This window comes from Larimichthys crocea, chromosome I (assembly GCF_000972845.2).
Source record: "Larimichthys crocea isolate SSNF chromosome I, L_crocea_2.0, whole genome shotgun sequence".
NCBI classification, from domain to species: Eukaryota; Metazoa; Chordata; class Actinopteri; family Sciaenidae; genus Larimichthys; species Larimichthys crocea.
In genome coordinates this window covers 34,196,077-34,223,505 of record NC_040011.1, presented here as the reverse complement: position 1 = coordinate 34,223,505, position 27,429 = coordinate 34,196,077, and the positions used below count along the sequence as shown (strand labels likewise).

The window sequence follows — 27,429 nt, the reverse complement described above, 5'->3', positions numbered from 1 at the left end:
TCAGATTTAGAAGGAGAAGGAGCCAGACCCAGAGAGGAGGAGCCTTACACAGACCTTAGTGACGAGGAAGTGCAGATTGTAAAGCCAAAACAAAACAACATCTCTGCTCTTCCTCTTCAAGGATTATACTGTTAAAGATAGCTCTGTTCAACTTCATTTAAAAAGTAACCTTTTTACTTAAATTGTCATAGGATATAGGTTATTTCTACTGCAAAGAAAAAAATGTTTCAAGTGTTTGAAGTTAAGTATTGTAACAATCATCGCATACTATTTTGGTGTAGTACAATCTTCTTTAAACTTGATTAACACATGAACTTAATGAATATGTTTCACACACTTTAAATCAACTCAGAATCAACTTCAACCCCAACACGGTAATTATCAATAGGAACGGTCGTCGTCGGAACTGACCCAGTAACCAAAGCTACTACATCATTTCCGGCTTACATGCAGCCAACATTTTACAATCAAGCATAGGGAGGCCATGGAGGGGCGGGATCAAAACAACCATTTCATATTCAAGCTGCAATCATTCAACTTTCTAGTAATCCCGCCGAAGACCCGATAATGCCTGTTCAAGTTAATGGAAATACCGTTGAAATTTTGGTAGATAGTGGGGCAACTGTTTCTACTGTAAAAACTGCAGAGCATGTATGCACACCTACATCCAACTTTATCACCACTGTAGGCGTTTCCGGGGTTCCCATTGCGGAACCGTTATCTCAGAGGACTAAAATAACTGTTGAAGGCTCTGAAGTGATGCATTCTTTTCTGATATCTGATAAAAGCCCAATTAATCTCATGGGGAGGGATCTGCTTTGTAAACTGCATGCTACTATTCAGTGCACCACGGATGGATTGTTTTTGACCCTCCCTGATGAAAAAGCCGCTCTAGCATTTCAGTTTTTGCAGAATACGGCAGACAGTTTGCTGAGAATTGATAGGTTTTAATATGCTTCCCAGTTTCACTGTTTCAGATATTCAGAAAATCCCCAAACCGTGTGCAACATTGATGTCTACAATGAAGCCTCTTTTGCATTGTCATTGTACTGCAGCATTTAACCCTTCTGAGCAGTATAAACAATTGGTTTTCTAGGTTTTTAAATAAACAAGAGGGGTTAGAATGTGAACAATGTTTGTTTGTTGGTCTGCAGGGATGTGCCATACCAGTCCAACTATCTAGTGAACAGCAGAGGTTGTTTAATGTTGAAAATTCATATCCACATATCGTTGTGGCCGTCACAACACCAAACAGTAACATATTTAGTGAAGGAATTGTATTATGTTGTCCTTAGATGAACATATGCAATTACCGATGTCTACATTTGTTACTCATCAGCCGCCTCTTCCCACACAGTATGGACCTCCTTCTGAATTGTCTGAGGTTCCACCTATTTTGTGGGCTAAACATAAAAATCATGTGGGTTTTGTAAATTCGGCTCCGCCACATAAAGTCACACTTAAGCCTAATGCTAAGCTACCTATGATTAGACAATACAATTTGCCTCACAGAGCTGTAGTAGGAATTGAAAGTGTTATTCAGTCTCTATTGGATCAAGATGTGCTAGTTCAAACTACCAGCCCATGTAACACTCCCATTTTACCAATTCCCAAAGCAAATCGCCCTGATGAATGGCGGTTTGTGCAGGACCTGCAAGCGATTAATAATATAGTGGTACCTGCAGCTCAAATTGTGCCTGACACCAATTCGATTTTAGCTTCTTTACCACCTAACTCCACGCACTACACAGTCGTTGATCTGAGTTCTGCATTTTTTTTTCGATACCGATGCATCCAGATAGCCAGTATCTGTTTGCATTCACATTTAAAGGTAAGCAATACACTTGGCGACGGTTGCCGCAGGGTTTTGTCGAGTGCCACGGTGTATGCAGCGGTGGTAAAAAGAGATCTAGATGGGCTCCACCTGCCAGGTGGCTCCACTCTCTTGCAGTACGCTGATGACCTCCCAATAGCTTCTCCATCAAAAGAAGCTTGCCACACAGACTCTATCTTGCTGCTACAGAGACTGGCCGAGTGTGGTCACAGAGCGTCGCTGGCAAAGTTGCAATTCTGTCGACCAGAGGTGACATATTTGGGTCATGTTCTGAAGGATGGACAACGCCTTTTGTCACCGGAGAGGGTGAAACTGCTAGTTAACATGCCTCCCCCCACAACCAAGAAACAGATGCTCTCTTTTCTGGGGATGGCTAATTACTGCAGACACTGGATTTTTGAATATGCAACTATGGACTCTGTTTTGCGAGCCGCCACACTGCAATCAGCTCCACCCGTGGTACAGTGGACTGAGGAAATGCACAAAGCCTTTCAAGATCTGAAAAATGCTCTCACAATGGCTCCAGCGTTGGGTTTGCCTGACTATCATCAGCCGTTCCATCTACATCTACATGAGAGAGATGGCTTCGCCACTGGCATTCTGGTACAGAAACATGGTTCTCGTTATCGTCCCGTTGCGTACTACTCCTCTAGACTGACCCCTGTAGTTCTCGGTATGCCAGGTTGTCTAAGAGCAGTGGCCGCTGTTGCCATTTTGATCGACAAATCTTCTCCCATTGTACTGGTTCATGACTGTGTCGTGCATGTTCCACATGCAGTATTACACATTTTGAACACATCTGCAACACAACACATAACGGCAGCACGTCGCTCAGGTTACGAGGCAATAATTCTTTCAAGTCCCCACATAACTTTAAAGCACTCACCTCCAATAAATCCAGCTACTCTGTTACCATTGATAGATACAGATGATGAGCATGACTGTATCGCCCTTATTGAAATGTGCACATCTCCGAGACCAGATCTGCTGCAAACACCGATACCAAATTCTGATATGGTTCTTTATACTGATGGTTCGGCTAGCAGACCATCTGACAACATATTTGGCTGGTTATGCAGTAGTAAATGATTTTGAAGATATTGAAGCAGGATCTTTGCCTCATGGGACTTCAGCCCAAGCAGCTGAGCTGTATGCTCTTAGTAGAGCTTGCATACTTGCTTCTGGTAAAGTTGCCACTATCTACACTGACTCGCGATACGCATTCGGCGCTGCGCATGACTTTGGACAATTATGGAAAATGAGAGGTTTTGTCTCATCCTCTGGTAAGCCATTACAGCATCACGCGTTGGTAAATGATCTATTAGAGGCTATTTTGTGCCCGTCACAGCTCGCGATTGTAAAATGTGCAGCCCACACTAAAGGAAATGATCCTGTTTCACGAGGAAATGCAATGGCTGATACTGCAGCCAAACAAGCCGCACTTTCCTCCTCCTCCATGGTCCATCAATATACCTCCACACAACCCGTCAATCCAATTCCAGTACCTTCCGCTAATGATGTCGTGAAAATGCAAAATCACGCTGATGACAGGGAGAGAAGTCTTTGGTTGCGTAAAGGTTGTGCAGTTGATTCAGAGTCGGGCTTGTTGTTCCACCCGGATGGGCGACTAGTTTGCCCAAGAGCTCTCCTACATGTCTTGGCACGTGTGGCACATGGACCAACACATGTTGGAAGAGGGGTGATAAATGTGTTATTCGTTCACAATGGTTTGCACCAGGCATTACACAAGTCTCACCAAACACTTGTAGACGTTGTATGTCAACAGACCAGAAAGAAGAATAGCCAGTGAAGCCTGACCATCTGGAACCTCTGTCAGGTTTATTTTGCAAATGACTTTACATATTAAAAATGTTAAGGCAATAAATATTTGTTAGTCAAACTGAGCGATTCTCAAAGTGGTGAGGGTTTCACAACAAGAAAGAAGACACAAGAACAGTTGTTAAGTGTCTGCTAAAATAGGTTGATCCCCAGGTCTGGGGTGCCACAGAATTAGATAGTGACAAAATTTGTTTTGTATAAAAAAATCATGCAGGATCTGTCAGGAATTTTAGGGTTCAAGTTGCAGTTGCACGTTCCGTATCACCCCACAAAGTTCTGTGTCAAGTTAAAAGAATGAACACACAACTATCACAGAACGGTTGACCAAAACAAGTCCTAACAAAAGGTCTGAAATGGCCTGATGCATGCCTATGTGCTGTACTCCATCTAAAGTCGCACTAAGTGCAACAACAAGACTGAGTCCTCATGAGCTGTTAATGGGGAGACTAATGTCCACAGGTACAAGGTAACCTCTGACACCAAACAAAACTTCTCTGCTTTGGACGGATGAGTTTATGGCTGAATATGTAAAAAGATCAACTGACGTTTTGAATTTTATCATTACAGGTGTCTGAACGGCTCACGAAACTATCAGAGGAACCAATTTATCCTTTAATGACGGAAATTTTGTATTAATCAAATATCTAAAAAAAATGTTTTTGTCTCCAGGTGGAACCAGGTGTTGGTGACAATGAGGACTTCTATTTCCTGCGCTTTAACCAAACTGCCTATTAACCAAACTAACCAAACTGTTAACCCTGTTATGTTTGAGTGTCCATGACTGTTATATTGTTCACCCCCTGACTTTCTCTCTGTCACACCGTGGTGATGTCAAGCTGGGTTTTTGTTATGTCTTGTCATTTCCTGTTTTATTTTGAAAATTAACTCTCCTCTCGTTTCAGGTCACTTGCCCTTCCTCATGTGTCACCGTCTGATTGTCTTTCCCTGCCTGATTGTTTCCACCTGTTCCCCATTTCCCTCATGTGTATATATAGGCTGTGTCCGAAATCACTCACTCATTCCCTACTCCCTACTCCCTACATAGGGAAATAAATGTAGTGGACTATATAGTGAGCTTAACAGAAAAAATGTTCGGACACTTTCGGACACTTCTCTTGGCGCCGGTAATTACCGTCATTGCTGTCGCAAATTAAAACGTACCACCTTATGTCGTCTCCATAATTCTTGTCCATTTACTACTGCATTTATTAACTTAGGGTCTTTTGATTACTGTCTGTATGTTTTATTTTCGTGTTTTGTTTTCTATTTAAGCATCATCCTCATCCTCTCATCCATCCGCCGAAAAAAACATACACCGTTATTTTAGAAAACTCATGTAGCGCTATAGAAATGCCTCTACTGTCAGTCTCGGTGTTTGTGTTTTATCAATAATTCAATTATTTACTTTTATTTACTTTTTTATTTCAATTTATTCCTTTCCGCGCCAGAGAACTTCTGGCAATGCATGATGGGATATCTTGCTTCGGTTAGTGACCATCGGATGTTCACTACATTTCGCGGTGAATTGTGGGATACATGCAGTGCACTATATAGTGGACACTAAACATTCGGACACCACTACAAAATGGCGTGGTCACTATATAGTGCACTACATAGTGGTTAGGGAGTGATTTCGGACACAGCCAGAGTCTGTGTTTCCCCTTGTCTGTGCCGAGTGTCTTCTCTCGTTTTGTCGCACCCAAGCCCTTCCATGCCTCCAAAGCTGTTCCACGTGTCCTTGTTTTGTAAGTTTTCATAGCCCTTCAGTTCAAGATTAGAAAGAGTTTTTTGTAGCCTGTTTTCATCCTTCGGGATCGTTTCTGTTTGATGGTTTCTTTCCTTTTGATAAAGTTTTTTTCCTCCGGGATGATTTTGTTTCCAGCCAGTTTAGGTGATTAGGCCATAAGATATAGATAGTTCTGTTTCCTCCTCATTTTGAGAGAGTGTTTTTGTTTGATAAACTTTATTAGATCTTTCCTTCCCATTTTGGTGAAGCGTTTTTCTTTCTAGTTCAGTGTTTTCGTTTTTTCCCAAGAGAGTGTAGCAGAGGATTTAGTTAGAGTTAGAGTGCTGCTTAGAGTAGCCATTTTTGTTGTAAATTTTGTAGACTGTGTTCAGCTGCTCGGAACTAATAAAGCTTCTTTGAAACCTGCCTATTCCGCGACTGAGTCTGCCGCTTTGTTCTGGGCCTGACAGTACACTTCGGCCAGTATGGACTCAGCGGAACAAGGTTTGGCTGCTGCCATTCAGGCTCAAGAGGCTCGGCTTTCTCGCCAGGAGGAGTTTCAGGCAGCCGTGGCAGGGCACCTGACACTCCTAACGAGCCAGATGACAGAGCTAACCGCGCAGCTGCGACTAACAGCCATTCAGCCCCCAGCTTCCGTGAACGCCGCCGCTGCAGCTCCTGGCCCCGAACCCCGCACACCATCGGTTGGACCTCGCCTGGCACCTCCGGAGCCGTACTCCGGAGAACCTGGTCTCTGTCGACCTTTCCTCACGACCTGTGATATTCACTTTGAGCTCTTTCCCCAGGCCTTCCCCACGGATCGAGCGAAAGTGGCTTTCGTCATTTCTCACCTCACCGGGAGGGCGAGGTCCTGGGCTACTGCTGAATGGTCCAGACAAGCCACTCTCTGCTCGGTGTTTGAGGACTTCAGATTGGCACTGCTGCAGACTTTCGATCCCGTCTCCTCCGACCGAGAGAAAGCTAGGGAGCTGAGCTACCTGGTCCAAGGCCAAGACACTGTGAGTAATTACGCCATTCGTTTTCGCACATTGGCGGCAGGGAGTGGCTGGAACGATACGGCATTGTATGACATGTTTTTGAAGGGGCTGTCGGCACGGATTCAGAAACTTTTGATCCCCTTGGATTTACCCACCACCCTAGAGGCGCTCATAGCCCTCGCGATCCGTACCGACAACAGGGTGCAGGAATTACGACAGCCCCAGGAGAGAAGTCCATGGGCTAACAGACCTGGGAGAGACCCTGGACTGGGACAACCGCGGACGGTCCCCGCTTCACCACCCACTCAGGTTCCCCCCGCAGAACCTATGCAGCTGGGGAGAGCACGGCTGACCCCAGAGGAGCGACGGCGACGACAGCAGGAGGGCAGATGTTTTTACTGCGGAGAGATGAATCACCAAGTGGCGTCCTGCCCCGCCAAGAGACCCGAGGTGAGTCTGCAACATTCTGACAAGTCCTCACGATGTCAGATCCAGGGCCAAGTGACCTATCAGACCTCTACCAAGATGGTAGGGGTCCTCATAGACTCCGGAGCAGACGAAAGCTTTATGGACTGGAAATTAGCCCAAGAACTCAAAGTACCTACCCATTGCATTCACCAGGCCATGAGGGCTAAGGCTCTTAATGGACAGGACCTATTTTCCATCACGCACCGCACAGAACCCGTTAAAATGGGAGATTCAGGGACATGATGAGACTATGTCTTTTTTTTTTATGTGACTCTCTATCTCATCCCATTGTGCTAGGGTTTCCCTGGCTCGTGCAGCACAACCCAGTGGTGGATTGGAGATCTGGCAACATTCAGGGGTGGAGGGAGAGCGGTACTAACCACAGGGTTGAGAACGAAAATCAGCAGAAACCCTTCACTGTGATTAATCATGTATCTGTTCCTCCCACAACAGAATCCCAGACCCCGGACCTGAGCTCGGTGCCCACCGATTACCATCACCTTGGAGAGGTTTTTAGCAAGGTTAAAGCCATCTCCCTACCACCCCACCGACCATACGACTGTCCCATCGATCTCATTCCCGGCGCTCCGATTCCTAAAGGCCGTTTATACTCCATCTCAGGGCCAGAGAAAGAGGCCATGAAGGTATATATTGACTCCTCCCTGAAGGCAGGATTGATTAGACCCTCATCATCCGCAGTGGGAGCAGGCTTCTTCTTCGTCGGGAAAAAAGATGGGTCCTTACGACCATGTATAGACTATAGCCCTCTGAATGAAATCACGGTCAAGAATAGATACCCCTTGCCGCTTATGAACTCCGTTTTCGATCAGTTACAACAGGCAAACATTTTCACCAAGCTCGACCTCAGAAATGCATACTATTTGATCAGAATCAGACAGGGGGATGAGTGGAAAACCGGGTTCAACACGCCTTCAGGCCATTATGAATATCGGGTCATGCCTTTCGGACTTACTAACGCGCCCGCTGTTTTCCAAAACATGATTAATGAGGTTCTCAGAGATTTTCTTGATCATTTTGTTTTTGTTTATTTGGACGACATATTAATTTACTCCTCGGACCTAGAGACCCACAAACGCCATGTAAACCTGGTACTCCGCCGTTTACTCGACAACCAATTATACGTTAAAGCCGAAAAAAGCGAGTTCCATGCCACCACCATCTCCTTCCTGGGCTTCATTGTAGCCCCTGGAAGGGTTCAGATGGACCCGGCTAAGATTAAAGCGGTTGCCGATTGGCCAACCCCTGATAACCGCAAAAAGGTACAGCAATTCCTAGGATTTGCCAACTTTTACAGGCGGTTTATCAGAGGCTTCAGTTCCATCGCGGCCCCCCTACATGCCCTGACCTCGACCAAGACCCAGTTCCAGTGGACTCCAGAGGCCGAAACAGCCTTCAACGATCTCAAGACCCGGTTCACCACCGCACCCATCCTCACGATGCCAGATCCTCAACGCCAGTTTGTGGTGGAAGTGGACGCCTCTAACGAAGGGGTCGGAGCAGTGCTGTCCCAGCCGGCGGAGCAGGATGGCAAAATGCACCCTTGTGCGTTTCTGTCCAGACGACTGACCAAGGCGGAAAAGAATTATGACGTGGGCAACCGGGAGCTCCTCGCTGTCAAGGTGGCGTTGGAAGAGTGGAGGCACTGGCTGGAGGGGTCAGAGGTGCCATTCATCGTCTGGACTGATCACAAGAACCTTGAGTATCTAAGGAAGGCAAAAAGGCTGAACTCACGCCAGGCCAGGTGGTCACTGTTCTTTAACCGTTTCTTGTTTTCCCTCTCTTACAGGCCGGGGTCCCAGAACACCAAGCCCGATGCTCTGTCCCGAATATATGACCCCGAGCCTGTTGCCAAGGAACCAGAACCTATCCTTCCACGAAACTGTGTGGTTGGGGCGGTAACTTGGCAGATAGAAAATGAGGTGAGACAGGCTAACGGCGATAGCCCCCCACCTCGAGGTTGCCCAGAAAACCGACTATATGTGCCTGTTGCTCAGCGACCTCAGGTGATCCAATGGGCTCATACGTCACGCCTGTCATGCCATCCGGGAGTACGGCGGACCATGTTCGTAATCTCCCGGAGATTCTGGTGGCCAGCTATGGAGCGGCAGGTCCGGGAGTACATTGAGGCTTGCTCGGTCTGTGCCCGTAACAAGACTTCCTCAGGGAAAAGGATGGGACTCCTTCAACCTCTTCCCATTCCCTCCAGACCCTGGTCGGACATCTCACTGGATTTCGTTACGGGGCTCCCGGTGTCTCAAGGAAACACTACGATCCTCACTATAGTTGACAGATTTTCTAAAATGGCCAGATTCATAGCCTTGCCCAAGTTGCCCACTGCCAAAGAAACCGCTGAACTATTAATTAACCACATTGTCAGAGTTCATGGAATTCCTAAGGATATCGTTTCAGACCGGGGGCCCCAGTTCATCTCAGGGTTCTGGAGGGAGTTCTGCCGTCACTTGGGAGCCACAACCAGCTTAACGTCCGGCTACCATCCAGAGACTAACGGCCAGACCGAGCGCCTTAACCAGCAGCTGGAAACCGGCCTCCGGTGCCTGGTGTCACAGAATCCCTCTACATGGAGCAAACACCTGGTCTGGGTAGAGTATGCTCATAATACTCTGCCCACCTCAGCCACAGGTTTCTCACCCTTCAAGTGTGTGTATGGCTATGACCCCCCAGTTTTTCCTGACCAGGAACATGAAATCACGGTGCCCTCCGCTCACGCCCAGGTTCGCCGATGCCGACGCATATGGGCAGCCGCCCGACAAGTCCTGCTCCGCCAGGGGGACCGGGTGAAGCAAGCGGCGGACAAGAGGAGACGCCCGGCGCCCAATTACCAGCCGGGACAGAAGGTATGGCTGTCTACCCAACACCTGAGACTGAAGGATCTGTCCCGGAAATTGGCACCACGGTTCGTGGGGCCTTTCCCAATCACAAAGACTGTTGGACCAGCAGCTGTTCGCCTTCGTCTTCCCCGGTCCCTCAGAGTCCATCCCACGTTTCACGTCAGCCAGGTCAAGCCTGTCCGCGAGAGCACAATGGTTCCGGCCCCCCCACCCCCACCACCTCCAGAGGTCGTTGATGGCGGTCCGGTGTACAAGGTCCGCAAACTACTGGCAACGCGCGCTCGAGGTCGGGGCAGACAATATCTGGTCGACTGGGAGGGTTATGGACCAGAGGAGCGCCAGTGGGTCCCCTCCCGATTCATCTTAGACCGGACTCTCATCGAGGACTTCCATAGAGATCACCCTGACCAGCCTGGGCCGTCAGGAGTCGGCCCTTGAGGGAGGGGCACTGTCACACCGTGGTGATGTCAAGCTGGGTTTTTGTTATGTCTTGTCATTTCCTGTTTTATTTTGAAAGTTAACTCTCCTCTCGTTTCAGGTCACTTGCCCTTCCTCATGTGTCACCAGTCTGATTGTCTTCCCCGCCCTGATTGTTTCCACCTGTTCCCCATTTCCCTCATGTGTATATATAGTCTGTGTTTCCCCTTGTCCTGTGCCGAAGTGTCTTCGTTCTCGTTTCGTCGCACCCAAGCCCTTCCATTGCCTCCAAAGCCTGTTCCACGTGTCCTTGTTTTATAAGTTTTCATAGCCCTTAGTTCAAGATTAGAAAGAGTTTTTTGTAGCCTGTTTTCATCCTTCGGGATCGTTTTCTGTTTGTTGGTTTCTTTCCTTTTGATAAAGTTTTTTCATCCTCCGGGATTGATTTTTGTTTCCAGCCAGTTTAGGTGATTAGGCCATAAGATATAGATAGTTCTGTTTCCTCCTCATTTTGAGAGAGTGTTTTTGTTTGATAAACTTTATTAGATCTTTCCTTCCCATTTTGGTGAAGCGTTTTTCTTTCTAGTTCAGTGTTTTCGTTTTTTCCCAAGAGAGTGTAGCAGAGGATTTAGAGTTAGAGTTAGAGTGCTGCTTAGAGTAGCCATTTTTGTTGTAAATTTTGTAGACTGTGTTCTGCAGCTCGGAACTAATAAAGCCTCTTCGAAACCTGCCTATTCCGCGACTGAGTCTGCCGCTTTGTTCTGGGCCTGACACTCTCAAGGTAAATGGTCGTGGACAACGCATGACAAAGCTCTGATTAAGACAGTGTTGAGTGTACCCAGGTAATGAAGGTAACATTCACAGCTGCTGTACCTTTGACTGAACCTCTGGAGCTGTGGTGTTTCACTAAACAGCCATTGAAAAGTTATCCTGATTATAAACTGTGGGCTGTTAATTACCAAGATGTTCCAGGGGAGGTGCAGAGCGGTAAGATCTGTACTGTGGTAAAATAGTTTTCTATATATTGGTCAATTTTCTTCCATAAATTCACTCAATGTAGCCAAAGCTAAACCAAAGGTACCTAATAGAGTTAGAGGTAGTGTTTCTTAACCTGTAGTGAAAAGATGAAAAAACAAAACAAATTCAGCCCTCAGTCAATCACAGTAACTGTTAAAACTGCCAAAATATGCCTTCTTCTATACACTCTCCAATAACGAACTTGATTCCATTCACCAGAGCTGATTGTGAAATGTTTGTGCAAAATAAAGTTGAAGAAACATACTTTTTCAGACAAAAATACCAACCTTTTGTTACATCTGTGTTCAATTTTAGTTTAGCTTTATTGTGATGTCTCTAGCTTTGCTTGTGTATATGATTGTTGTTCTGAATAAAAAATGCGTGACCTTTGATAATTTATGGATTCCAATGTTAAGAATCATTTTAAAATCTAATATCTCAATGATAATTTTCACCATAATATGGTATTATGATTAAATTGAAATGGTACAATTATTGCATGATGATATGCAACTGATGGATATTGATTGTTCATGGGATTATTCTATTAAGAAAAAAAGAAATTTTAATTTAGAATGTTAAGTCAATTGTTTTATGAAACCTGTTTTAATTGTAGTGTTGTATTTGTTAGGTTATATAATACATTTGATCTTTCTCCTCTACCAGTGGTATATTCGCATGTGATCTGTGGCCTCTCTGATGACCTCCTTTCACACCTTGGTGTTGTAGGGGATCGTCACTCGCTTAAGGGTTACCCCTTAAATGCCCTTGTTGGCCTGAAGGAGAAACTCACACATCATGGGAATGGGATGAGGGGGTACATAAGAGGGGTTCTTAAAGTTTCTCACTGATTGTATGAAATAATTTTAACCGACTGTTTTGTTGGACAAATCATTTCTATTGATGTTCTTTTAGAATAATTTTGATTTCAAATACTCCTGATTTCTGTGTGATTAAGAATGTTTTGTAAAGCTTGTAATGGCTTAGCCCCCCAGTATTTAACCAAGCTTCTTCATATTCACACCCCCGCCAGAACACTAAGATCCTCTAGTCAGCTGCTACTGGCTGCCCCTAAATTAAAACTAAAAACCAAAGGTGACCGAGCCTTTGTGGCAGCGGCCCCTAGGCTATGTAATAATCTGCCCTGGCACATCCGATCTACTGGATTTTTTTAGGTTTTTAAATCCTCCTTAAAAACGCACTTTTTCTCCCTGGCTTTTAATCAAACTTAAGTGTCTTATCATTTGTCTTAACCCATTGGCACTTTATGTATTATATGTATATTATTTGTATATTATTTGTATCAACCTGTACAGCACTTTGGTCAACCTCGGTTGTTTTTAAATGTGCTTTATAAATACAGTTTGAGTTGAGTTGAGTTGAGTGATGTTTGTGTCATTCCCGTTCTGACTGTGCTCTCTGGTGGTCTCTAAACTTGATAATTATTAGTATTCGGTAGTTAGTATTGATCTTATGATCAACAAGAGGGGGTTGTTATGGAATTTCTATCCTTAGGTTACAACTAATACTGCTGAGGCCTTGAGGTCCTCAGCAGTATTAGTTGATTGACTTTCATTGAGAACAGTAGTAGTGTGGTGGCCAGGGTTGAAGAGACCCATTGCTGCCTTCCTAGACATAATAGATGGCTTGCCGTTGATGTTCCAATCTGTGTAAACAGACATCTGTGTCTTCAGATTAGAATATGCTGATAATAACACCTGCATGGGTAAAAACGTTCTCTTTGGCTAATTCTGGCTAGTATTTGTGGTGTTATCTTGGGGTTTAAAGTCTATCCGCCAGCATGAGTTGAGCAGAATGTGAGACTGACTCAGGAATTTCTGATGTACTTTGAGAGTATCTCTAATTCTCCTTGTCAGTAAATATTACAGCACAAGGCATTAAAGGCTCCTGAACACTTTCTTCCCTCCTGACCTCACCATTGACCTTTAACTTTAGCAATTTCTCGACAACAAAGAAGTTGGATTCAGCCTGAATGTCCAGACACTAACAAAACATGGCAGAAACACCACATATAACCATCTATGGTTCTGCCATGACACAAAAATTGAGGGTAAGGTGTGGTATAATGGGGAATGCCAGGGGGTTTTCACAGGACTTAAATGCTCTATTTCAGTACAAGAACAACCATTCACATTTTTGTCTACAATATAAATCATACAATAATGGATTTAATAACTGGAGGAACATTATTAGAGCAGCCAAACCTCTACACAAAGATGAAAAAGTGGTCCTGTGTAGAAACAATATACCAGAATAGCCATCCTAGACCATGTCTGGTTTCAAACAGCTCCATTCAGCTGCAGCAGTCAAGTCACATCGGACACTTCTGGGGAATGCTGGTTTACATATTTACCTTTCTGTGTAACGTTTCCACATTGATCTAATAACTAGCTTTTTCCAGTTTGCGTCTAATGCAGAGCTGCAGCCTTTAGTCTCTTATGCAACCTTGAACCACCTTACCATATTTCCAGTGTTCACAACTAAGAGACAAGGAGTAGGAAAAAATACGGAAACAGTTCTCAACAGAGCAATCCATCACCAGAGCCTGAGAAAAAGTTAACTTGTTTTCTTTCTTTCTTTTTTTCTTTTAGAAAGGAAGAGGAGTACCTCTACATGTGATGAGAAATTTGAAACCACAATTTTCAGCAGCCCTCCCTTCTCACCGCCTACTCCCACATTAGCTCCCTTCTTCTCTATATTCCTTTTCTTTAGACACCTTAAGCTTCTCTGCAAAACTACACCTCTTATCCAAGGATTTTACCACACAGATTGCTTCTCTGCTTCACAGGGTCAGGTGGGCCTGCTTCTGGAGGTAAGTCAGTCAGTTTTTTGTCTGAGTTGGAGCTATGTTGTTGCCACATGGTTTTGTAACTTGAGGAGGTCTTTTCAGGAAGACGAAAGAACCATGGGAGAAAAAGCTTTTTACTGGCACCAGCTAGTACTTAGAGGCTTTGCTTTTTAAAGCTATTTATTTATTTATTTTTTATCAGAGGCATTAAACTAGTTGTATGCACAGATTATGCAACTGTGCTCCAGATGTGAGAGTCAATTAGTTAAACCTAAAGTAACTATAAGTGCATGCATTGTGCACAGCTAGGTTAGTTGGTATCTATTGTACATTTACATTCTTTTGAACAATTTACAATTTAATCATCCGTGATAGATGATATATATCTTTTCTTATTGAGAATAAGAATTACATTATTATTACAGTATTGTATTTCCCATTCTAAAGGTTGTATTATGTACAGGTTTATTTTTTGCAAAAACCTGAGGAATCTGTGTTAAAACATGTCTTAGGGTATTTATTAGTTTGACAGTGAAAACTATTTAAATGCAATAAGGAAACAAAGGAAAACAACAAGGAGAACAGCCGTTTCAATTGTTGTATTAACATACTGTTGGGCTATCATTTGATGTATAAATAATGATTTGATTATACAAGACTCACTGGAAGCACATGTTATAGCACATAGTCTGTTATAAATAGAATTTTCTGTTTACAGTTTTCTTTGCCCAAAAAACACGGGCAAGAAACATTTGAAGCTGATTGGTGCACTGGGTGGGTGGGTGTACAATATGTCAGATAGTGTCAGGTGAGCAGATGGCCACAGGAAACAGTTTGACTTCCAGATGCCCTCCTGTCACTTTTCTTTTTTTATATTCTCAATCTGCATTTCAATTTCAATGTATTATATTTCACATATAATCATAAAAATGTTGTATTTATGTTGTGTTGGATATTGAATGTCTGAGATCATAATATAAAAAACAGGTTCAAACAACATTTGCGTGATCAATATCAAAAAGACAACTAAAAAAACAAAAGTCTAGAAAACTAAAAAATCAACACTGGAATCCAGTCAGTTATGATATGATAAGAACCTAAATCAAGCTAAAGGGATCCTGTTTCACACGGTAAAACAGTTCAAACATACATCCTTCTTCTAAGTGTCATTAAAGTATGTCACTTATAACTTTTAAATTGATAGACATAACCTGATTTTGATCATGTAATTGGTTCCAATATTTGACCTAATATAACCTGTGGCCACTACCTGAATTTCATGACAGTGCCGTATTTATTTTCTAAATAAAATATGTATGTATTATTTCTCTCTGGGAAGCATAAATAATCTCTGTAATGCAAATAGCATGATAGCATGAAAATTGAAAAATATATCTATTTTTAAGGATTGTGTTTACAAATAGTCCATGTGACGACTTCTGTACAAAATGTCAATGTCTGAGGAGCAGGCTCAGTCAAGTTTGAGCAGGGAGGTCATTCTCAGCTGTTATCACTCTGTCTGTCATTAATGAGTTCACAGGGAGGAGATATCCACAAGTGGAGCCTTCCAGACTTGGCTTCACTCCAGGTTCTTATCTGTAGAGCCACGTTGCCTTTCACTGCAGTTTGAGAAATTGGCCATCTAATACAAAACATAATTGGAATAATAAGCCTTTGATTCTGTTAACCATGTATATTGTTTTTATTATTACAATCTGTTCAGTTTAGCTTAATTGTCACATATAATTATATATGACCATCTTCTTGAGCATAGAAGGGAAAGGAGCAGGGCTGTTATCTGGGTGATAGGGATCCTTAAAGATTTCCAAGCCTCATTTTTGCAGTGTCTGGTACAAATATCTTTTAGGCACCTATTGTACAAGGCAATTATAGTTGTCCACTCTCTTCACCAATGACCAATAGATATTAAGGGGCACATAGTTCCTCCACTGCTTCTTATCAAAGTCCACTATCATGTCCTTAATCTTGCTGCTGTTGTAAGCCCTCTATTTCCTTCAGATAGACATTTTCATTGATTTAAGTGATCAGACACACCAGAGCTTTGTTGTCAGCAAATCTGAAATAGTGGCTGCACAGTTGTGTGTTCACAGCCCTAGGGTGCTCCATTGGTGAAAATGGATAAGGTCTGTTCACCCACCCTCACTACCTAGGATCTGACAGGTCATTTAACTGGATAGCAAATCTTAGTTTTAGCCTTAGTTCCCTCCATGTTTCTATTTTTGTTCTTAAATATTTATCATTTTAAAAACTTGAAAAATTGAAAGCTAAATAAATCAAAACTAAATAGAAAAAAGTGTGGTTTCCATAAGCAAATTCTATATTGGAATACAATTAGATAGTTTTTTGGGGGAATTTTGTCCTTTATTGGGTCAGGACAAGGGACAGAGAAGAGAGGGATTGGTATGACATAACTATAACTAGGAAGTGAGTATGGGGAATGCAATCTAACCATTCATCTACCAAGGCGCTCCACTGGATTCAGATTTAATAAAATTCATGTTGAGTATCTCTGTCACTCCAAACACTCTGCCTAAAACGCCTTCACTTAAATACTTAAAGCTGCAGTAATAGTATTTTTTTTTCATATGAATGCTGTGGAATATAACACCACCATATTATCACCTGAGGTGTCATGGTGAACATGTTAGCAAATAATTGTCTAGTGTGCCCCAAAGCCTGGAAGGTGCCAACAGTTGCCCTGTCAGCATTTTTCCTGTACTTGGTTACTTAAAGGTTCAGTGTGTATGATCTAGCGGCATCTAGTGGTGAAGTTACAGATTGTGACCGCCTCACCCTTCCAAGCTTGCAGGAAGAGCTATGGTGGCAGCGAAAAGCCCCATCTAGCCAGTGTTTGGTTTGTCCACTCTGGGCTACTGTAGAAACATGCCAATGCGATGACTGGTTAGCTAAGTAGGTAGAGTGTGCGCCCTATGTACAAAGGCTAAGTCCTCGCTGTAGTGGCCCATGTTTTATGTTTGTCCTGTGGTCACTTTGCTGCATGTCATTCCCCCTCTCTCTCCCACTTTCCAGTCACTCTTCAGCTGCTACTATACAATAACGGTTCAAAAATCCCAAAATATATCTTTAAAAAATAAAAACATGCCAGGACAAGATATTGTACTACATGAAAGAGGCCTACTCTCTCTGTAGATAAAATGGGCTTTTTCTAAAAACACCTTGACTTCCCCTTTTAGATTAGTTTTTAATACTAGTGGAAGCAGTTTGAACAACTTCCATATTACACAGGCATTGGTTCTGTTTGTTCCTATGTATGTTTTCTCTTTGGTAAAATGTTGTTTTTGTTATTTATATATTTGTTATTTATCTCTCTTTGTCTCTCTCTCTCTCTGTCTCTCACTGTCTGTCTGCTCTTCTCTTTTTTGTCTTTATTTAACTCTTGTCAGTTATTTCACACTGGACCAAAGGTATTGAAACCAGAGTCAAATTCCTTGTGTGTGTGTACACATACCTCGCCAATTAAAGTGATTCTGATTCTGGTTGAAACAACCAACAACATTATAATCCTAGGGCCATGCTGCCAGCTAATGTGGCTAAAGTCAAGTTTTTTAAGTATAATGACTTAAAACAAACAACCAGTTTACATACTGATAATGTTTACAGTCAGTACAAAATGTAATATAAAATATAAAATTAAATAAATATGCAATATGAGGTAATTTTAGGCTGTTTGTGTTTCTCCTTTTTTTTAGATTTCACCATTAAATGCCATTTCATTCTTCTGAAAATTTCCAGTTAAGTGAGCCTTGTCATAAACATGGAACTGCAGAAGCTATCAAATTGTACTCACCACCATGATGGTGCTGTGCTTATGGAAGGGTATGTTTCCTATGTATGTCCTATTTGCAGACTCACGCTGAATTCATGGTAAATAAATTAAGTTTAAACTATCTAAAGTTGAAAAAGCATGTTTCTCTTTTGTTTGTGGTGGACATTACAGAGTTCCACCAGAGGAAGCAAAGTTTCTGAAACACAAGAGCGATGGATCAAAAATACCTCAGTTCACAGATGTGAGTATGAAAGAGGTAGAGGTAATGAATTCGTTTTGATGAAATGTCTTCACTAATTATTAGGGATCTGAAACAGATCAGATGGCTACAACATTATCAGATGTAATTCCTCTTTAAATAATTTGTAATCTAATAATGGTGCTATTAGTGCCTATTTAATAGCTGTAATAATGACATGTTATAAAGGGACTGAACTGAGAACATAATCCAGCCATTGATTTCTCCCTAAAACATAATGGTAAAGAGTTTAAAATATCCTCCTAAGACCCAGCAATTCATTTTGTCCTCTGTGCAGAACATGAGTCTCAGACCTCTAAGCCAAGCATAACATATAGAATCTATCTGACTTTTTTCAAAATAGCGAGAAACAAGAGCGATAAGTCAACAATTTTTTTTTGCAAATACAGTTTACAGTTTCTATTGTTTAAAATCAAGTTTTTTTTTAAATATCAAAGTCTTTACTTCAATTTAGTAACATTTTTAGACACAGTAATTTTAACCCTTTTAAAGCACAACTTTTATGTAATGTCCTTTGTAGTGGACATCAGGACTTACTAACCCCCATTTTTAATACATCAGGGAGCAGAGGGCTAAGTGAGGCAGAGATGATTTTGCTAAGAATTGTGGAGGGAGATTTAGATTTAGAGCAGTCTGAAGATGAGATGAGTTTAAATTCTTGTTCAAATGTTCATTGTGAGAAGAACCAGTAAGGATATTTCAGTAAATATCAGTTTATTTTTACTCCGTGTTTAACTAACCCTGTTTGGTAGTTTAAAGAGTTTGAATGTCACAATTTGAATTAATTTTGTTAAAAGACAACATGTTCGCTCCTTTAGGATTACATTGTAGCCCTGATTGCTAGCTGGCATCTTTAAATCTTTCATATTTTCACAAAGATTTAAAATTGATATTCACAGAATATAATATAAAATAGCCAGAGCATTCAGATGTATATTCTTCATGTAACTGTCTTCATCTACTTTAATGTTCATGAATTGAAAAGAATTTTTAAAAGAAATCCACAGGAAAATGAATTCAGTATTATAACATTACATTCTGTATCAAACAAGACCCGATGTCCACTACAAGGGACAGTCCATAAAAAAGAATTATTTTTTTTTAAATTGCTGCAATATGTTTCTTTCAACCACAATACTTAAATTATCATAAAAATATCAGAAAAGCGAAACTTTTTTTCCTCTGGGTCTAAGATGATTTGTCATTAGTCTGTTGAAAGATATTGCATGACTTGGAACTATACTGAAGTCAATTGTGATGTAATTTCACAACATGCAACCAACATTAAATCATTGTTATTGTGTCTTTAAAGTTAATATTGTAGTGTATTACTTTTTCTAGTTTGAAGGCAAAACCTCCTTTGGGATGTCTGTATTCAACTTGAGCAATGCCATTATGGGCAGCGGCATTCTGGGTCTGTCATACGCCATGTCAAACACCGGCATAATTCTCTTCCTGTGAGTACCAGAAATAGACAATAGACTGACAACACACGCACACACACACGCATGCACGCACGCACGCACGCACGCACGCACCTAAGCACAAAGAAACACACATACACATATATTATATATTATGCTTATTTATATAATTAACTAAACATAAATCTACCTAACTCCAAATGGCTCTTCAAGATTAACTGCTTATTTTACATTACAAAGCAGAGTGTGTGGCCACAACTTTGCTATAACTTATCTTTAAGACATGATGGACAACCTGGCAAACCAACAATTCCTCCAAATAAAATGACAAAATATGTTCCTGTGCCTTCCAAAACAAATCACTTTTGGAAAATGCAGTACCAATCAAAAGTCTGACTCATTCTCATTCAAAGTAGCCACCTTTTTGCTTTATTAACAGCTTTGCAGACTCTTTCTCTCATTCTCTGAAGTCAGCTTCATGAGGTCATCACATAGAATGCTTTTACAACAGTCTTGGTGTCTTGAGTCTTGTTGGCTTTGAATTTCGAGTAAAACACCAACAGTGTCACTATCAAAGCACCATAATCCTTCTCTATGCTCTATGGCATGAACAACATATACAGATGCCATCCATCCATGCCTAATCAATATAATTGTAATTTAAGTGTACCTTTCACTCTAAGGAAAACTGAAAACTTTCCAGCCTTTGATAGAGTGGCACAGACAATAAAAATCAAAAGTTGTCTGTTTTCACTTTAGATTCAAGAACAGCAAAAGAGAAAATAAAGTATGTACTGTATATGTATCAATTTGGTTAAACTACTGTGCCGTTTTTACTTGGCTCACTGAAAACTCTATCTCTGCAGTGATAGCCACACTGTAATGAGTGCCTGTAGCTTTAATAATTTCAACGACAACAACAAAAGACTTTAATGAAGCTTTTTTTATGCGATACACAATTTACTGAAGCTAATCAACATATAAAAAGTGACATTAATGACATTACCTTCCGTGCCTGTTTGTGTTTTACAGGATCCTACTGACATGTATAGCCTGTCTGTCCTGTTACTCCATCCACCTGCTGCTACGCAGTGCTGGAGTTGTGGGTGAGGATTTATTTAGTTATTGCAATTTAGAAAATATTGGTCACAGAGCTAAAACCTTTCAAAAGTGTCTCCCTGTTGTTATGGAATTTTCTATCCTTCAGTTACACAGGTCACATGTGGGCCTTGAGGTCCTCGGCAGTATTAGTTGTTTGGCTTTTGCTGAGAACAGTAGGTGCCAGTCTATCTCAACACTGTGGTGGCCAGGGTCCAAGAGACCTATTGCTGCCTTCCTAGACATAATAGATAGCTTGCTGTTTACCGTTCCAATCTGCATAAACAGACATCTGTGTCTCCAGACTAGAATATGCTGACAATAACACCTGCATGAATAAAAACATTCTCTTTGACTAATTCTGGGCGTATAGTATTTGTGGTGTTATCTTGGGGTTTAAAGTCTATCCACCAGGATGAGTTGGGCAGAATGTGAGACCAATTCAGGCACTTCTGATGAACTTTGAGAGTGTCTCTAATTCTCCTTGGCCAAGCATCAATAAATAACACAGCATAAGACATCAGAGGCTCTTGAACACTTTCTTCCTTCCTGACCTCACCATTGACCATTGACTTCAGCAATTTCTCACCTATCCTCTATTCCATATATTAGGCCAATTTAGCTTACAAGTGTCTCAATGTCTAGTCAGGTTAACATGTTCTTTATTATTGGTCACTTCAGGTATTCGTGCCTACGAGCAGCTTGGCCTGAGAGCTTTTGGACATCTAGGGAAGATTTTGGCAGCTGTCATCATAACACTACATAACATTGGAGGTAATACTAGATATCTAGGTGTGGCATTTGAAATGTTTAAGTCCTATGAGTAGGTGGGGATGATTCATCTTTCCAAGGGAATCTGAGGTACAAGAACATCACTGTTATGAAAGAATGTGTAAACACTTTCTTTTCCTTACCTGCAGCCATGTCCAGCTACCTGTTCATAGTAAAATCTGAGTTACCACTGGTCATCCAAGCATTTCTTGGCCAGGCATTCAGCTCTGAGTGAGTACTTCTCACAACTTTGAAATAAAGAAATGTGTGAAGTTTCATCTGTGTCCATTACAGAGGTATAAGATAAAAGACGAATAGACAAAACCCAACTATGTGTCAGTCTGTCTCTCAGAACTTTTTCACTTCACGACTGAGGCTCTCAGCCTTTAAAAACACTTGTTTAAACTCATGTTTATAAAAAAGACTTTCTGAAAACATCTGCTTAGTTGTTATCAACTGTTCAAAGGAAATATTACCATTTGCTGGGGACTGTTTTTAGCTGTTTTACACCATGTGTACTATTTGTTTTTGCTTTACTGTATGTGTGTCTGATGTCTTATCTTCTGCACCTAGTGACTGGTTTATGAATGGAAACTACCTCATCATCATTGTCACTGTCTGCATCATCCTCCCACTAACCCTGATGAAACATCTGGGTATGTCCCACAACTTTATCATACTTAACAATTCCTAATGCTTTTGGCTTGTGTACAACTAGGCCATTTATTATTTCATTTTCATTTATTTTATGGATTCTGCAGGGTATCTGGGTTATACCAGTGGCTTCTCCCTCTCCTGTATGGTCTTCTTCCTCTCTGCGGTGAGTCTGTGGGTCATTGTCAAAGCACAGGCAGGAACTTAACGACCAACAAGATATATGCATATACTAGGTGTACTGACAAACCTATTGTGACCATAAGACTATAAACCCTCTATTCATGTTTTCACTTGTGTGTTATTAGGAAACTACCAATAGTGTAATACTGAGGAAGACCCAATGTGTCAAAGTAATTTTGGAATTAACTGTTCATTTCTTTTTACATTCACACACCTATTATGTAAATTAATGTGTGTTGCAGCAGAGAAAGAAAATGGGCTTGCAGATGAGTGAGAGGGGTTTGTGAATATGGACAGACATGTTGACATGATATAAAAACTTCAATCATGAAGTCTGAAGTTACTCTGCTGTTAAACAAGCTTCGCCTATTACTGAAGCTACTTTTTCACCCAGGTGGGACCTGGTTGAGACGCTAAACTTTACTTTATGATCTATGCACTGCGTGTTGCATTCACACATTGTTCTTGATAGTGCAATGATCCTGTTTTTTTTCATCCATGCTAAATAGAACAACAACGTGAATGACAATTAAGAAAACCAGACACTGTGCTTTCAACCTTTAGGTCAAAACACCTGACAACAATAGTCACCTTCCTACCTTTATATCTGTGGCTTTTGATATTCACACTGTGCCACCTATTGTACACACCAGAAACAACAACATCAACATCATCGGCATTCCAATGTATTTGGCTCTTACATTACAGTTCTGTAGTATAACAGTAATGGGGTCTGTTAACAGACAGACAGATGCTTGTTTCCTCAGTGAAACCTGGTCTGTATTCTCACTACGCTGCATTCTTATGAACTCTGAGGAAATATGTGAACTGTTCAAACTGTCGTCTGTTGTTATAAATTGTTGTTAATTACTAGATAGACTATAAGTTATCCTAGCCATTCAAATGAATTCATAAAACGTGAATATCACACACCATTTTGTGTGAAGGTTCTGTAACTGTGATGGCCATCATTTCTGCAGATCTTCACATAAGTTAGTTGCTTTTTGTTCCTTCTTTTGGCATAACTAGCTAATATATGAGTGGACAGAAGCGAGCATGAGCAACTGTTTTCAAAGATGTCTTATGACATTTCCTATCAAGATCAAGAAAAACTGACTTGGAAAAGACACAGGAGGTAATGTTTTGGACGATTCAACCGCAACAAACATCTCATCATCATCAGGTTGAATTCATTTAGGTTTAGCTAATTGGACAAGGATATGTTACCCCTGACAGCTGCTGTAGTGTGCCATTTAGTGATGTGGTGTCGGTCGCGAATGATCCGGTTCTAAGAGCCGGATCGTGGAAGTGAACGATGGGAGCCGGCTCCTTGTTGGAAGCCGATTTAGGGAGCCGTTTTTTTCCCCCCCCACTTCGGTGCCTCACTGTCTCGTGTCCCCCGTGTGTCATGCGTGTGTCATGCGTGTTCTCTGCAGATGCTGCAGAGCCGATGTGTTTTTTTTTCCTTCGGCGGCTTTCAATTAAAAAAGTGGAGGCAAAAAAAAAAACTAGCTTTTTCTCCACTTTTTTGTGTGAAAGCCAAGTCAAGATGTATAGCAGCATCCACGGCAGGGGTGACAGAAACACACACACACACAGCGGTCGCGGAAGACAAACACGACAGGAGGGAGACGAGAGACCGAGAGAAAACGACAAACGGTGATAAATTAATTAAATAGTAAGTTTTATTTATATAGCACATTTTTACACAGCATGCACTGACAAAAGTGCTTTACAATGTCAAAAATAAAATAAAATATAATATAATAACATTTAAAAATATAAAATAATAATAAATAATATAATAATAACAATATAATAATAAATAAAACCAATTAATAAAATGTGAGGAGCCGTTTGGGAGCCGAAAGAGCCGGCTCTCCAAAAAGAGCCAAAATTCCCATCACTAGTGCTATTTGTTCCTTTTGGGAAGGCATACAGTAGTTTCTAGGTGCAAATACTGAATATATCGGTAAGAAAAATATAGAGACATGGTAGTAAAAATTAACCAACTATACCAACTAAAATGTATATATTTGGGAAGGGTCCAAAGAGTACCAGGTATGTTTTTTTGTTACCAAAGGCAGCAAAACATAATAAGTTGTTAAATCCCACCAAACTTTCTCTTTGTCTTTTCAGGTCATCTACAAGAAATTCAACATCACTTGCCCTCTGGAAGTGTTTGGCAACTACTCTGTCAGCACAGATGACATATGTGCCACCAAACTCTTCACAATCAATCAAGAGGTCAGAGATTAACTTAACTTAATTAAATTTAAGACACACACACACACACACACACACACACACACACACACACACGACCATTTGCATTTGAATGGTTAATTTATGATGAACTCTGTTCAAAAGACTGTGCTAATGTAGAGTTTAAGTGCTTCCTGGAAAATAACCATGTGAAAATACTCTTGTTACTTGATTTACAGACAGCATATACCATTCCCATCCTGGCATTTGCCTTTGTATGTCACCCTGAAGTACTTCCAATCTACACTGAACTGAGCAAGTAAGATGTACACGATTAGATTCTTACATTCTTTGGATAGAGTACACAGCATGCAATTCTACAGCAACCATGGGGGGAATCTTTCAGGTGGAAAAACATTATTTAATGTAACAATATAGAATACTTTAGAATATGACATTTTTTGCTTGTTAAAGTTGCACTATTGATTTTGTGATTGTGCCCCAAATATGACAAATGTTCATCAAATTAAAGTGCTTAACCTGTTTTTTATAACCTGTCCAAGATAGTTTCACACTTAGCAATATCAGGGGCTGTACTTTAAATATAAGCTTTTCCAGAAAAAACAAATGTCATGCTTCTCTCCTCTGATTAATGTACTGCATTTATTTTGTTCTCCTAAAGCCCAACCAAGACAAGAATGCAAAATATTGGCAATGTTTCTATACTGGGCATGTTCATCATGTACTTCTTCACTGCCATATTTGGCTATCTGACCTTCTTCGGTGAGGCAACAGTCAGCTGCAGAATATGACTCTCATTTAAAGACTGTGAGTTGTGACAGGTTCTAATCTGTGTGTGTGTGTGTGTGTGTGTGTATTTTCAGAGAACACTGAAGCAGAGCTACTCCATACATACAGTAAGGTGGACCCCCTGGACACTCTGATCCTGTGTGTTCGACTGGCTGTGCTGGTGGCTGTCACTCTAACTGTACCTGTGGTCTTGTTTCCTGTAAGAACATGTCTTGTGCTGACATCCATCATGAACAACTTATTTACACCCCCTACATGAGACTGTGGGGGCTATAAACAGCTCCTTCAGCAACAGACTGCTACTCCCACCATGTAAGAAGGAGAGCTACCACAGGTCATTCCAACAGCTGTCAGACTCTTTAACACCAACATGACTTGATGAACTTTTTCAGCATGACTTTTTTTTACTATATATTCGTAATTTACAAGTTATTTCTTATCCATCTAGTGTTTTCAAGCTGTTATGACAAGTGAGTTTTCCAGGTATAGGATAATCACTGTCTACCTTATATTATATTATTATCTTGAAATCACAGTAAACAGGAGCTGCTGCAACAGGCTGCTGATTCAAGAAGTCATTACTACTGAGGTCTGCAGGAATACATGGCCCAATGGAGCTGTGACTCTTAGTCAGGCTACAGTGCTGAAAAGAAACCTGGGGTTATTCTTATTTTCCTCCATTAATGAGTAATAGGCTACATTATAGAGAACCTCTGTGTATGTTTTAAGACTCTTAGAGACTTAGAATAAAGAAGATTCTTCCAATTTGGTGCAAGGCCATTTGCTTTCAAATTTCTGTGCCTTTTGCTGGGTACCACCTCAACAGTCAGTGGTTGATGATATATGGCTAAACAAGTCATCACTGGTCAGTTTTGGCAGGGGTCAAGAGAAATTGTGTCTCTACAACTGTGTTGTCTTTTAGATCCGCCGTGCTCTCCTGCAGCTGCTGTTTCCAGGCAAGCCCTTCCAATGGCTCCGTCACATCACCATTGCTGTGTGTCTGCTATTTGCTGTCAACCTGCTGGTCATTCTTGTTCCCAACATTCGAGATATTTTTGGCATTACTGGTGAGATATTAGACTTTAAATATTATGAAAGCCTGAACGAAAAGGAAGAAAAAGCAACTCTAGCTCTAGTACTAAAATGCACTCCAATAAAAATCTGTTAGGATCAAAAGAACAATTCAATCCCATTTTAAAATAATGAGTTGACTTAAATGATTAGTGTGCAGGATTTAGTGGTATTTAGCGGTATTTAGCAGCGTGCCTCCAGATTCCAACCTCTCCACGTATCATACTGTTTATAGTAGTTTATAGCCTAGTCATAGTCTAGTAGTTTATATTGGCCATTTGAATGTCCATATGAAATGGGTGGCTGTGGCTCAAGAGACGACATATAACAGTATAACCAGGGGACTGTTTCCATACAGGAACTGAGTAAGTGCAATCATCAAATCAAATGTTTAGTGTGCCTCCTCTGTTTCCAGGGGCAACCACTGCTCCCAGTCTGATCTTTATCCTTCCAGGACTGTTCTACATCCGCATTATCCCCATCAACCAGGAGCCAATGAACTCCAGACCAAAGATCCAGGTGGGTTGATATCACTGGTTAAGAACAAAGAGCTGAGTTATAATGAATGTAAAGGCCCAATGATACTGACATATCTTTTATGGGTCTTTAGGCTGCGTGTTTCACAGCACTGGGTTTCATATTCATGACCATGAGCCTAACATTCATCGGCCTGGACTGGATGAGTGGAGAAAAGCGAAATCTTGGTGGCCATTAAAGTACAACCCTCAAATCGCACAGCAATAGCAGCATGTTGAAAACCAAGATTCATCTATTGCTACAGGCTTGCGGCTTTGGTGGGACTGTTTTTAATAATCATAAAGACAATCCTTCCTACTTCTGAAGAGTGATGAGAGGAGCCCAGTTTTGTTGACCATGGAAGCCCATCCACTAAAAGTGATTTGCCTTTAAATGCAGCTTACAGCAATATTCAAAGTATTGGACAGATGTCTCAATGCAAGTATTAATAATTAAAACCAAGGTTGCAGAGAATGTATTGTACTGTTGAATACTGATATTCAAAATAGACCTGGTATCTGACAGACATTGTATTTAACATTATAAGTCCAGTTATTTCTGTAAATCTGAAAGCCCTACAATATGAATGCCTTTAGATAATTTTCTTCAGTTGATTGTGTCGTGGAAATTCAATAAAGACTGAGAACACGAT

General features: G+C 41.2%; 1 protein-coding gene across 3 annotated transcripts; it reads left to right on the top strand.

Annotated features, from left to right (window-relative positions):
• Positions 1-13,654: 13,654 nt before the first annotated feature.
• Positions 13,655-27,428, top strand: LOC104939352 (sodium-coupled neutral amino acid transporter 3). Of its 3 annotated transcripts, XM_019257167.2 has the most exons (17): positions 13,655-14,002; positions 17,404-17,424; positions 17,710-17,836; positions 17,958-18,027; positions 19,387-19,502; positions 20,502-20,575; positions 21,249-21,341; positions 21,488-21,569; positions 21,912-21,994; positions 22,100-22,158; positions 24,315-24,422; positions 24,620-24,699; positions 25,063-25,163; positions 25,265-25,389; positions 26,113-26,257; positions 26,677-26,780; positions 26,872-27,428. In XM_019257167.2, exons 3-17 carry the CDS (start codon positions 17,775-17,777, stop codon positions 26,974-26,976), a joined length of 1,407 nt encoding a protein of 468 aa, XP_019112712.1. In that variant the 5' UTR covers positions 13,655-14,002; positions 17,404-17,424; positions 17,710-17,774; the 3' UTR covers positions 26,977-27,428. The 3 variants fall into 3 exon arrangements, with proteins under 3 accessions (XP_019112712.1, XP_010754182.1, XP_027135761.1); XM_010755880.3 differs by lacking the exon at positions 17,404-17,424; XM_027279960.1 differs by lacking the exon at positions 17,404-17,424 and having other exon boundaries at positions 17,710-17,849.
• Position 27,429: the final 1 nt, after the last annotated feature.

Bases quoted from the DNA above. Each gene is read 5' to 3' on its own strand.
- LOC104939352 (XM_010755880.3), top strand. From the start codon at position 17,775: ATGGAACTGCAGAAGCTATCAAATTGTACTCACCACCATGATGGTGCT. The intron at 24,423-24,619 runs GTCAGAGATTAA...CTTGATTTACAG, and splicing joins TCTTCACAATCAATCAAGAG to ACAGCATATACCATTCCCAT. The intron at 26,258-26,676 runs GTGAGATATTAG...CTCTGTTTCCAG, and splicing joins AGATATTTTTGGCATTACTG to GGGCAACCACTGCTCCCAGT.